The sequence below is a fragment of the Emys orbicularis genome, chromosome 20 (genome assembly GCF_028017835.1).
Source record: "Emys orbicularis isolate rEmyOrb1 chromosome 20, rEmyOrb1.hap1, whole genome shotgun sequence".
Classification (NCBI taxonomy): domain Eukaryota; kingdom Metazoa; phylum Chordata; order Testudines; family Emydidae; genus Emys; species Emys orbicularis.
The window spans coordinates 24,676,043-24,688,603 of record NC_088702.1 but is presented as its reverse complement, the minus strand read 5'-3'; the positions used below and the strand labels follow the sequence as shown (position 1 = coordinate 24,688,603).

Sequence of the window (12,561 nt, the reverse complement as noted above, 5' to 3'; positions counted from 1 at the left end):
CCTATTATTGTTACTAGCATTTGTTCCCCAATCTATATCCGGGAAGTTAAAGTCTCCCATGATTACACAGTTCCTATTAGTATTTACTTCCCTAAAAACATTAAAGAGTTCCCTGTCCATATCCAGGCTAGATCCCGGCGGTCTATAGCACACCCCAAGCACTATCCCAGGGGAGGCTCTAGTAGTTTTTTTTACCCAATGTGAGTATTGCCCAGACAGACTCCGTCTTATCCATTCCATCACTTATTATTTCTTTACAGTTTACCTCATTATTGACATACAATGCTACTCCCCCACCTTTACCTTTGTTCCGGTCGTTCCTAAGCAGCACATACCCTTCCATACCTGTACTCCAGTCATGACTACCGTTCCACCACCTTTCGGTTATTCCTACGATATTCGGTCTCATTTCTCAGACCAGGAGCTCCAATTCCTCCATTTTGTTACCTAGGCTTCTCGCATTGGCTCTTTATACAGGGTCCCCTTGCCCTGAGCTGAGCTGCCTGTGGGGCGGGGCAGGGCATATGGGGCTGTTTATATAGGGTCCCCTTGCCCTGAGCTGAGCTGCCTGTGGGGCGGGGCAGGGCATATGGGGCTGTTTATATAGGGTCCCCTTGCCCTGAGCTGAGCTGCCTGTGGGGTGGGGTGTGGGGCTGTTTAACAGTACAGATGAAATTGGAGGCAGAAAGGAATTCCTGAATCAGGGCCAGATTGTCAAAGGCACTCGGCACCCCACCGGCTCACATTTGCATCCCAAATGACATGAGTTTAGCTGGAATAACAAGGCTAATAAAGGCCGCTGCTCTCCTGGAAAGTGTGGGCTGAAATGCTGAGGCAGGAGCGGAACTTTGTTTTGCCAGAGGAAGTTTCCCCGGTGCTTAGAAAAGTTGTGGTTGTGATGAAGCCAATATAAATGTGTGTTGAACAGTCACAGCTTGGATTGAGAGGCCCACAGACAGCTGTGTTCCAGGGCACAGCGTGGGATGTTTATAACTTACATGTGCTCGTTCTCTGGGCCTCTGGCTTCACAAAAACAGCTTGTTTGTTTGCTATTACGGTGAAGGGAGAAGGAACCTTTTTAACTTCCACCCGACACCCCAAAGAAACCATCCATGGAGCAGACACACCTGCTGCTATGGGGATACGGGGTGCATGTTCTCCAGTGGTGCTGGAGCAGAGCTGGGGAAGTCCTTTGAAACACAATGGGCCAAATTTCCTGCTGATGTAACTCCCCCGGAGCCAATGGTGAGAGACCTTACCCAACAGACTTGGTTGTGGGCGTTTAGGGAGGGATCGGGGTGGGGCTGGTTAGCAGCATTTCCCACTGAAGGTGCTGGAAGATAAGCATCTGGGGCAAGTCAGAACCCAGAGGGCCCCAAGCTAAGGGCCGTGTCTGTGTCTGGGGGTTGGGAGCATCTGCTGGGATCCCGCACACTGGTGGGAGAGGGGATTCGGGGAAAGCAGCAGTGAGTGTTGGCAGGTAGGCTGGGGGCTTGGCCACACCCTGCTGCGGCACCAGTATCTGCTGAACACCTCAGATTAGTTGAACCAATACCAGGTTTACAGCGGATTCATAGATTCTAAGGCCAGATGGGACCATTCTGCTCATCTAGTCTGACCCCCTGTATAGCCCAGGCCAGAGACCTGCCCCACAGTGATTCCTAGAGGAGAGCTATTAGAAAAACATCTTGGTTTAAAAATTGCCAGTGATGGAGAATCCACCACGACCCTTGGCAAATTGTTCCAGGGGTTTATTACTGTCAGCAGTAAAAATCTGAGCCTTATTTCCAGTCTGAAGTTATCTAGCTTCAACTTCCAGCCACTGGAGTGTGAGACCGGGATCAAGTCACTCCTTAACCTTCTGTTTGTTATGCTAAATAGCTTGAGCTCTCTGAGTCTGTCACTACAAGGCAGGTTTGCTAATTCTTTAATCATTCTCATGGCTCTTCTCTGAACCCTCCCCAGTTTATCAGTATCCTTCTTGCATTATGGGCCCCAGAACTGCACCCAGGATTCCAGCAGTGATCATACCTGTGCCAAATACAGAGGTAAAATAACCTCTCTACTCTCCTGCTGCCGTGCTCACATCCATATGCCAGCCTAGACAGTGGACGGCAGCAAGGGGACCAGATCAGTCAATTCTGAATGGAGCAGTGCAATATGGGATAGCAATGGGAGGACTTCTTGCACCTGTGGCCCAGGGAACGATGCCAGTTGGCCAGGATCTGGCCCCATTGACTTCAGTGGAGCTACGGCTGATTTACAGCAGCTGGGGATCTGAATGTGTGTGTCTCATAAATTTAGGTCATAAAGAAGAAAAGGCCCCTGGTACCTTGTGCCCAAAGCAGGAATTTATTTAGTTTCAGGTGAAAGCACTGGTGAACACAGGAGATCTAACCACAGGGATGGGATAGGGGCATCACGTTCAGCTGTGGTTAGAGAGGGGAGAATGGGATGGGCGGAGGTTATCCCCTCTCATGTCTCATGGGCGTGCACAAAAGCAGTTCAGGGCCAGATTCATGGGCATCATTTCCACCAGTCCCAAGTGTGAGCGCAGGATCAGAGTGGCAATGTCTATACACTGGGGCTCATGCACAGGGACAAGGAAGATCTGGGCCCCTGCGGGAGGTCTGGAGCGGGCTTAGCAGGTGAAGTGACTCATACCTGTTCGCTCCAGGAGTCACAGACCTCCGTGGCTAGCTTGGTGTCAGTGGGCAGGGCTGTACTGTGGGAGACCTGGGAATGCAGGCCCCTGGATTGCCAGGGCTCTGGGCTGTCAGGGGGCCACAGTGTGGGGTGAGCAGGGGCTGTTACAGCTGGAGTTTCCCTTGCAGCTTCTCCACCAGGACCTGTAACTGGGCACGGACATCCTGCAGGAAGGGTGCAAACCACTGGCGGACCTGCTCAGCAGCCTGGTCTAGGGAGCTCTGCACCTCCTCAGCCTTCTCCTGCAGGTGCCCATGCAGCTCCTGGGCCCGGGTGCCCAGGCTCTCGCGCACCTTCTGGCTCTGCTCACCCATGGCCTGGCTCAGGGCTTCCAGACGCTGCTGTCCCTTGTCACGGATGCTGTCGATTAGTGGCTGCAGGCCCTGGCGCACAGCATCCACCTGCTGGTCAGTGTGGGCCTGCACCTCACCGGCATAGGCGGCCATCTTGCGGCGCAGCTCCTCAGTGTCTTTGCCCAGGCGCTTGCGTAGCTTGCGCAGGTACATGCCAACTCGGGCCTGCACCTCCTCCAGGTTCTGGTTGAACATCAAGCGCACGTCGCCCGTGTACTGCACCACCCGGCCCTTGGCCTCCTCCATGTCGGCCCGCAGCTTCCCCGTCAGCGCCGCTACCTCGCTGCCCAGGCGCTGCTGGGCCTCCTGGGCATAGGGGCCGAACCGAGTCCGCAGCTCTTCTCTGTACACCTCCACTTCAGCCATGGTGTCGGTGATCAGCCCGCTGGGGAGGGACCGGGGAGTCAGAGCCGGGGCGTCTTGGCTTGCACCCCCCCCACCACCCCGGCCATGGTATCTGTGATGGGGGGAGGGATAGCTCAGTGGTTTGAGCATTGGCCTGCTAAACCCAGGGTTGTGAGTTCAATCCTTGAGGGGGCCATTTAGGGAACTGGGTTAAAAATCTGTCTGGGGATTGGTCCTGCTTTGAGCAGGGGGTTGGACTAGATGACCTCCTGAGGTCCCTTCCAACCCTGATATTCTAGGATTCTATGAACCTATGCAGGGCTATGGTGATACCCATCCAAACCCCGCTCTCCTTCAGGGCACTGAGGGCTCCCCAAGGATCCCCACATCACCCCCTCTGTGCCCCATGTTGTGGCCCTTGGCTGGGCATCCCCCCATATGCTCCTCTAGGAATGCTCCCAACCTGCCATTACGGCAAAGCGGCAGTAACACCCACAGGGGTGGCGTGCACCAGCCAAACATGGTGCTTCTCAGCACAGCCTGGCACCCGGCACTTAGCCAAAGCCCGGCATTTCCCCAGCAGAGAGATCATCCTCTCCAGGGGGACACAGGCCCCTGCTGCTTTGTGTCCTTGCCCCACCCATCTTCACCCACTGACGCTGAGCCGCAGGGTCACTCACTCCAGTTCCTTGCTGAGCTGGGAGCTCTTGATCTGGGCGGTCACATTGTCCGCGGCGTGTCCCACCTTGGAAAGGTAGTTCCAGAAGACGCTCACGGCCTCTTCCCACTTAGTCTTGGGCTCATCCTGGACGAGCGGGTTGGCCTGGCAGCCTGGAGGGGCAGAGTTTGCAGGTCAAGAGGCGAGTCTGACCTCCTGTGTAACCCAGGCCATTGTGGCCCTGGAGCCACATGGGGGGGTCAGACCCGGTGTCCATCTAACCCAGCCTCGTATCCCTGGCTGGCCCTGCACAGACTGACTGAGATCGGGGGCCCCGCCATGCCGGGCGCTGCACAGACTGACAGGGATCGGGGGCCTCGTTATGTCAGGCATTGTACAAAACACACAGTAGGAGACAGTCCCTCCCCGAAAGGGTTTACCAGTCAAAAGAGACCAGACAAGCTATGTGAGGCACAAGCCATGGAAGGGTTGGGGCTGTGTCCTCACAGCAAGAGGTGGTGTTTTTACAGTGCAATAACTAACACACAATAGGGATCGCCAGCCTGCTGTACGATCCTGTTGGAGACAAGGCACCTGGACTGTTTACCAGGAGGTAGCTAGGCAGGTCAGTGCTGCACCCTGCTGCTGGTTGATCTCATGGCAAAATTACAGTCTTGGCTTGGCCTTTACTGCCTGATGGTAACAATTGATAGTAACAGCTAACATGGGTTGGTTCTCCCCATTGGAAAACACACCTGCTTTTGACAGTGAAGACAAAGCCTAAGTGACTCACCCAGGGTCATGAGCAAGTCAGTAGCAGAGCTAGGGACAGAACCCAGGACTCCTGGCTCCCAGCACTAACCCACCAGACCCCACTCCCCTCCCAGAGCTGGGGATAGAAACCAGCAGTCCCCAGGCAGGACCCCTCCCCACTGGGTCACACTGCTGATTTACACCGTGGTGCGTGAAAGGGGAACCAGTCCCCATGACTCCAATGGGGTTACTCCTGATCGACACCCCAAGGGGAGTTTCCAACCCTGCCCTGGTGGGGGAGATTAACTGAACGAGCCATTTACCTGCCAGCAGGGTTGCCCCGAGCAGCACAATCCAAACCTTCATGGCTGCAGCTTTGCCTGCAGGGAGAGAAGGAAGGGGCTGGGGTGAATGGGGGCAGGGAGGGTGGGACCTAACACCCCCCATCGGTCCCCCACTGGGGATACAAGCTAGGGTGCACAGCATGTGGGAAGCCAGGTCCGTCTGCTAGGCCAACCACCCCTGTCCCTGGGAAAGCCCTTACCCCGCTGGGCTGCATCCACTCTACCCCTAATCCTGCCCCTCAGCCCTCACCTCTGGGCTGCCCCCCATCCATCCTCCCACTCCTCTGGGCTGCACCCTGCCTGCCCCAAAGCCTGTACCTTTCCAGCCTCCTCGAGGCTGCAACCCCCAGCCCCTCCCACTGCTACCACTGCCCCTCACCCTTCTCCTCTGGGCTGCACCACCCGTTACTCCTTAGGGTGTATCTCCAGTGCCCCCTGCCCTCACCTCTGGGCTGCCCCCCATCCATCCTCCCACTCCTCTGGGCTGCACCCTGCCTGCCCCAAAGCCTGTACCTTTCCAGCCTCCTCGAGGCTGCAACCCCCAGCCCCTCCCACTGCCCCTCACCCTTCTCCTCTGGGCTGCACCACCCGTTACTCCTTAGGGTGTATCTCCAGTGCCCCCTGCCCTCACCTCTGCTGGGCTCCTAGTCCGGGGCTCTAAAGTGCCACCAACCCCACTCGCTGCCTTAAATACCCACGGGGCGGGGGGGAGAGGGGAGGGGAGGACAGAGCCGGCGCAAACTCGCCAATTCAGCTGGAGGGGGCGAAGGTTACTCCCCCCCACCCCCCTCGCATGGGGCCGGACAGCTTCCCCTTCGGAGAAAGTGTTAACCCTCTGCTTGCCGGGGAGGAGGAGGGAGCCAGACAGACAGAATCTCTTCCCCTGCCCCACCCCACCGGGTCTAGGACTCCTATCTCCCCGGCGAGCGGACCCCCCCCAGGGAGGGGGCAGGAGGGAGAGGAGAGAGGGCCCCCACTCTCAGGGACAGACACCGGGGGCACTAGCCCCCATCGGTATTTTTGTCCTGTTTGCAAAGGAGAATACAAAGTGTCCAAGTGTCACAGGCTGGGGCGGGGGGGGGGGGACTGAGACTTGGGGGCGGGGAGCTGAGGTCTGGGGCTGAGGCTGTGTGGGTGGGGTGCCGAGACCTCGTGCTTGGGTGTGTGTGCAGAGACCTTGTGCCCTGTATGTGTGTGTATGGGGGGGGGGGGAGGTGCCGAGACCTTCTATCATTTGGTGAGGGGCATGCTGAGACCTCTTGCTGTGTGTGTGTGTGTGTATGGGGGCGGGGGGGTGCCAAGACCTGTGTGTGTGTGGGGGGGGGGGATGCTGAGTCCTCATGCTGGATTGGGGGGGCACTGAAACTTCATGCTGGCTGTGAGGGGGGTGACTTATGAAATCTCAGAAAAAGCCAGACTGTGGTGCTGCTGCTGTTTGGGAGATCTGCTCCTCCCCCCAATGCGTCTTCGTGGTCCAGCAGATAGAGGGGACCCTGCTCCACGTGGGGGGCCCCAGTGCTTTGGGAAAGGTTGGAAGGACTGGGCCGCCTGAGGCCCCATAAGACTGGGAGCTTTCTGAGCTGGTAGCCACACGCACTGCTCCTGCCGGAGTCCCTCGTAGGGTGGGGGTCCTGCTCAGCTCATTAGCATGCGTGTAGGTTCTTTGGGTTTTTTCTGTAATGCTTTTACCTTAAGATGAATGTTGGCTGCTTACAGAGAGCTGGGTAGCACTGTAGGAATCCCTGGGCTACCCAGCTCTGACGGGAAAGCAAGCAGGTGTGCTAGGCAGCCGGCTTGGCGGGGGAATGGGGTGAAGGCAGGGAGCTGTGCACCCTGGGAATCTCCTGCTCAGAGGGGAGCGAGGTGGGTCTCCATTCAGAATGGCAACGGCCAGGACATCCAGTTGCAATTGCCCTGCACTGTGACAGAGAGTGCCCTTCCCTCCACCCCCTACTGCCACCCTGGGGTCAGCACGGACTGAGACAGGGGAGCACCCTCTCCCGAGCCGCCTTGCTGGAGCGTCCGAACCAACACTGACTGCCCGGGAAGAGCAACCCACTCCCTGAGCGTGTCTCCCATCCAAACGCTGACCCAGGGTAACCCTGCGTAGCAGTGCGAGCCAGGTTCAGGGTGATGCCATCACGGTGCGCGGTGACATTGGCAAAATGTCTTCAGGGTTTGTTTTTCCAAACAGATAAACAGAAAATTGGTTTCCAGGCCCACCTGGCTGGGACCTGCCTTGGGGCTGTAATTATGTAATAGAAGCTTATTTGCATAACAAAGGCTGATTCTATATTAAATGCTGTTGGTTTCTGGGTTAGAGGTTTGTGCAGGAGCCTGGAATAACACAGCTGAACTTGCCTCTTCCTTTCCACGAGGGATTATTACATGCAGTGTCAGGCGGTCTGAAATCAGGCTCTATCGCCGGATGCCCCAACGTGGCACCCTCCAGATTTGCTGGGAAGAAAACGACAGGCCAGTAAATATCTCCAGCTGCAAAGTGGGAGGGAAGGTCCCTGAGGCTGCAGTTTGCTGTCAATACCACGCTGTGGCCTGGGCCTTATCTGCTGCCAGTTGACCTCTGCGCGGAGCCCCAGCGCTGTCGTGTCAGCAGAGGACTCTGCTTGTGATCATAGATCACTGGGCTCCAACCTCTGCACATTCCTCTGTGGTGTGGAGCCAGGATTTCCAGCTCTTTCACTTGAACTCCTCACCCCTTTCCAGGCCCCCTTGTTAAACTGCATTCCTCATCCAGCTGCAGCCTCATCTCCTTCCCACATTCCCCATCCCCCTTAGGTTTCCACACCTGACTGCAAATCCTCTGCTAGTGTCAACAACCCCCCTTCCCTGGCAACATGGATTCCCAGTGCCCAAGTGGAGAGGAGAGAAGACAATAAACCAGAGAATGTGTTTTGTAGCATGTTTCACTCACAGATCTTGGGGGGGGGGGCACCAGTTGGCATCACCACCCCCATTTTAAAAGGGTGAGTCTGTCGAGTGGCAGACAGGAGATGTGACTCACTCATCACACAGCAGCCAGATTCCCAAGTCTCCCCTGCTTCCCTCCCAGAGCCAGAGGCAGAACCCAGGAGTCCTGGCTCCGGTCCCTATCCCTACTCTAACCCACTAGACCCCACGCCCCTCCCAGAGCCAGGGACAGAACCCAGGAGTCCTGACTGCCAGTCACCAGCCTTCATTCTAACCCACTAGCCCCCATGCCCTTCCCAGAGCTAGGAGCCCTGACTCCCAGCATCTTGTGCCAGGTTCTGCAAAGCCACACAGGGTAACTCTACACTGCAGCTGGGACGGAGGGTGCTTCCCAGTACAAGTAGACAGACAAACCCTAGCTCTGCTGGAGCTAGTGCACCAAAAATAGCCTTGTGGGCTCTGTGGCACAGACAGTGGCTTGGGCTAGCTACCCAAGTACCAACCTCCTGATCCCCTGGGTACATTACATAGGTGGCTAGCCTGAGCCGCTGCTTGTGCTGCTAGTGCGTTCGCTTGAGCACAGCTAGCAGGTGTCTGGCTACCCATGCTGGGAAGCACCCTCCCAGCTGCAGCGTAGACACACCGAAGGTCCCTGGGCCCTGCCTAAAAGAGTTTAAAATCCCAATAGGGGGAGGCGAAACTGAGGCCCAGGAAGGGGAAAGGACTAGCAGGTCAGTGGCAAAGCTGGGTAATAGGTCTCCTGGCTCTGAGGCTGGTGCCCAACCCACTGCCTCTATACCACATTTTCTGAGGTCCCAGTTCCAAAGTCCAGACACTTGTGGGGGCCTGAGCCCAGCTCCGGCAGCAGCGACTGATTTCTGCTTGGGTTCCAAGCTGGAGGCAGTGTGGGAGAACCCCGGAGCTGAGCTCAGCGGTCCCAGTAAACAAGTCAGCAAGGATGATTCATAGTGAGGAGCGATCATGAGACCAGATCAGAGCTGGGAGGGAGAGGGGCCTGCAGTGAGGCCGCCAGCGGCATGTGCATTGCGTTAGTGTTTGCCTGGTGTTATTATCCTTATAGTTCTGCATTACTGGTAGTGCAGGAACCCCAGCCATGTGGCAGGCACTACAGTGCAGACACAGAACGGTCCCTGAGCCAGTGAAAAGGGGCTGCAAGAGGGGCAACAGAGAGCTAGCGACGGTCACCTTCTCACCTTTTGCTTATTGGCCGAGCTTGCGAAGACCTGATGCGTGACTTGGTGGTATTTCCATGTCTGTCTGTTACAGGATCACTTTTGAACATTGCACCCAATCACTTCCAAAATTTCAGGGCATTTCTAGGCATGGATGGAAAATTGGAAAAGTGAAAAGTGCGGGGGGGAGGGAGGGCGGCATGGGGGAGAAGCAGGGAAGACATGAAGCTCCTGCCATCTGAATAGCAAAGCCAAGGCTTAAGCCTCTGCAACTGGCTGTAGATTGAACAGCTGGTTGGTGGTACCATTAACTCCTTCCAGCATAACAAAACCCCCGCCCAGCATCCCAATAGCATGGAACATGGTGACACTTGGATGAATTATTTTCCAGACAAATGATGATGGTGGGGAGCAGGAAGGGTGGCACGCACACAGCCCTTGCACTTGGGGGAGAATGCGGGACCCTGGCGTGGGAGGAGGGGAGAATGGAGGTCTCACAGAAGCCCTGCCTGGCGGGCAATGGGAGAGATATGGGGTGACCCTGAAATAGAGGGGGCTGCAAGGGTGGCACTTAGAGGCATGGGGGGGAGGAATGGAACGACACAAGGAAGCCCTGAGGGGGCAATGAATTCAGCTGATACAAGCGACAGTGTTTGACTGTCTCTTATTATTATTTTTAATAGGTGAATTATGGTAGCGCCAAGGAGCTTCCTCATGCACCAGGACCACAGTGTGCTAGCGCTGTACATTAGGTGTATTATGGTAGCACCGGGACCCCGTGTGCTAGCGCTGTACAAACACAGCACAGGAGGACAGTCCCTGCCCCGCAGAGTTTACAATACATGACAAGGGACAGCGAATGGAAACAGCCGGACAAGGAGACAATGAGACAATAGGGGTCAACATGACAGGCTGCGGTCTGGGCCTGGCCGGTGTCATTTGTAGGCCTCATCAGGAAGGTGAGTGCTGAGGAGGGATGTGAAGGTGGAGAATGAGGTTGAGACTTGCTTTGTGAGTGTTTATAGGGCACGCCTCCCCCATGTGAGGGGCCCATGGCAGAAAGCACCAGGGACGTGCTTAGAATTAGGACAGGTGGGTGATGGAAGTGGACAGCACAGGCCCATGGAGGTGGGGACTGATGTTCTGATACTGAATGAAACTTGACAGGTAGGGTGAAGCTAGGACGTGGAAGGCCGTGGAAGTGAAAATAAATAGCTTATGCTTGGTATTGTTATGCTGAGAGAAACTGGGGACTGCACGGGTCACAGACCTCTGAGACTGGTGTGAACTCACCTTCAATTAATATAACTGTCAAGGTACATTAATTACAAGCCCCCACACCTAAAACCAAGGCGTTGTGAACCCCCTAGAGAGTTTTAAACTGGATGGGGAAAGGGCCTTTGGCCGAGCCCTGGTCTACATGCTGAACTTACGTTAGTCTAATTACGTCACTCAGGGGTGTGGAAAAGCCGGACAATGCAGTTATACTGACCGAACTCCCCCTGTAGACAGCGTTATGTCGATGGGAGGGCTTCTCCTGTGGACATAGCTACCGCCTCTTGGGGAGGTGGAGTACCTACACAGGTGGGAGAAGCGCTACCGCCCACATACATAGTGTCTTCACTACACGCTTCAGCGGTGCAGCTGCAGTGCTTGAAGTGCAGACAAGCTCTGAGTATTGTTTGGGGTTTTTATTCCTCCTGCTAGTGCTAGTTTGCAGAAGCAGGACTTTGTACACTCTGTGAATAAACAAGCCTGCATTCAAGACAATATCGGACTCCATCATGAATTTGTACTCCCAGCTGGGACATCGCCAGGGCCCCGAACTTGGATTAGCTGCTTGGGTCAGAGGTGTAACACTACCATAGAGAAGAGGAGCCAGCCAGAGCGGAGAGATAGCCCATTGTTTTGGCCAAAAGAACATGATCTTTGCAGCAGGCAGCATTCTGAATGGATATGAGTGGGGCCAGACTGCATTTGTCAGGCCAGAGAGAAGGCTGCAGCAGCAATTGAACCGTGAGATGATGAGAGCTTTAGCTGTGGGGATGGAGAGAAACAGTCTCAGCCCACGAAAGCTTATGCTCAAATAAATGTGTTAGTCTCTAAGGTGCCACAAGTACTCCTGTTCTTTTAGTCTCAGATCAGGGCTTTCTGGGCAGCACCAGCCCAGGCAGTTTCATTTCGGGGGCTGGGAGCCCAAAGCCCTACCCCCAGCACTGGACTGTAGACAGAACTCATGGCCAGGTCATGTGGGGATGGTGCTGAGGTTAATGAGTGACAGGAGGAGGCGGGGATGACAGGGCTGTTACCCCATCTACTCCCCCTTGGCTCTAACTTCTCTCTTTCCTCCATCCTGCCAGGTTCTCCGGGAAACTCCCAGCATGAAGCTTCTCACTGCTGTCCTGTTCCTGGCCGTGCTAGGTGAGTGTGTCTCGGTGCAGCCCCACGCCTGCCCCTTTGGGCGCTGGCTGACAGTGTGTGTGGGGATCCCTCTGCCTGGAAGCCAGGTCTTTTGGGCACCCTCTCCCACAGGAATCAACTTTGACTTTCCAAGTGGAAACCACTAAAGTACCTGATAGAGACTCGGTCACAGGAGCGGGGGAGAGGGGAGGGAATGCAGCTTGGATTTGGGGGGAGCAGGAAACATGAATTAGAAACAGTGTAGCCGACTGAGCCTTTCCCAGCTCTGGGAACACCCTGCTTTGCTAAGCATTCAGCGAGGCGCTCTGTTTCCTGGGTCCCGATCCATTCAATCAGGCAGAGCGCCGGCTGGGGAGTCTCAGGACTTGTCTACATTGGATGTTTCTGGCACTGGTCTAACCCTTTAGTGTGTAAAACAGTTTGCATCCGGCGTAAGACACATCCAGATCAGAACTGTGGTGTGCCTCACGGGTGTGAACGCTGGCTGACTGGAACACTGTCAGGGCAGCGGAAAAATCCACACACACACACCCCCGGTGTAAACACTTTGCACTGGTGTAAAAAGGATATTGGAGAATCGGTGGGGGCTCAAAGACAGGCAATGAGAGGGAGTCAGGGTCTGGGGAAATGCCCTGGGAGGACAGGATGAAAACACTGGGAGTGTTGTCTAAAAAGGAGACAGATAAAAGGGGATGTGATAAACGTATTGTTCCCTTCTACAACAGGCAGAATATCTCTCTGGCAAGGCCCCAAATTGATGGTAAGCGTCAGGTCTCGTTTTTGGTACAATCCTGTTGATTTACAGAGAATGGGCACAGAATTCCTTTCCCCTGAACACAGCAGGAACATACAACAGCAGG

The 12,561-nt window shown here is 55.5% G+C and overlaps 1 protein-coding gene across 1 annotated transcript; it reads right to left on the bottom strand.

The window, feature by feature from the left end:
- Positions 1 to 2,810: 2,810 nt before the first annotated feature.
- APOE (apolipoprotein E) lies at positions 2,811 to 5,181 on the bottom strand. The gene is made up of 3 exons (XM_065420606.1): positions 5,139 to 5,181; positions 4,085 to 4,235; positions 2,811 to 3,444 (listed from the first exon to the last, which is right to left on the bottom strand). The coding sequence occupies exons 1-3, from the start codon at positions 5,179 to 5,181 to the stop codon at positions 2,811 to 2,813; spliced, it is 828 nt and encodes a 275-aa protein (XP_065276678.1).
- Positions 5,182 to 12,561: the final 7,380 nt, after the last annotated feature.

What these genes read in the sequence shown, in the direction of transcription:
- APOE (XM_065420606.1), bottom strand. Translation starts at nt 5,181, where the DNA reads ATGAAGGTTTGGATTGTGCTGCTCGGGGCAACCCTGCTGGCAG. An exon ending in CGGGGCAACCCTGCTGGCAG is followed by an intron (nt 4,236 to 5,138) that starts GTAAATGGCTCG and finishes CTGCCCCTCCAG; the next exon opens with GCTGCCAGGCCAACCCGCTC. An exon ending in CAGCTCAGCAAGGAACTGGA is followed by an intron (nt 3,445 to 4,084) that starts GTGAGTGACCCT and finishes GTCCCTCCCCAG; the next exon opens with CGGGCTGATCACCGACACCA.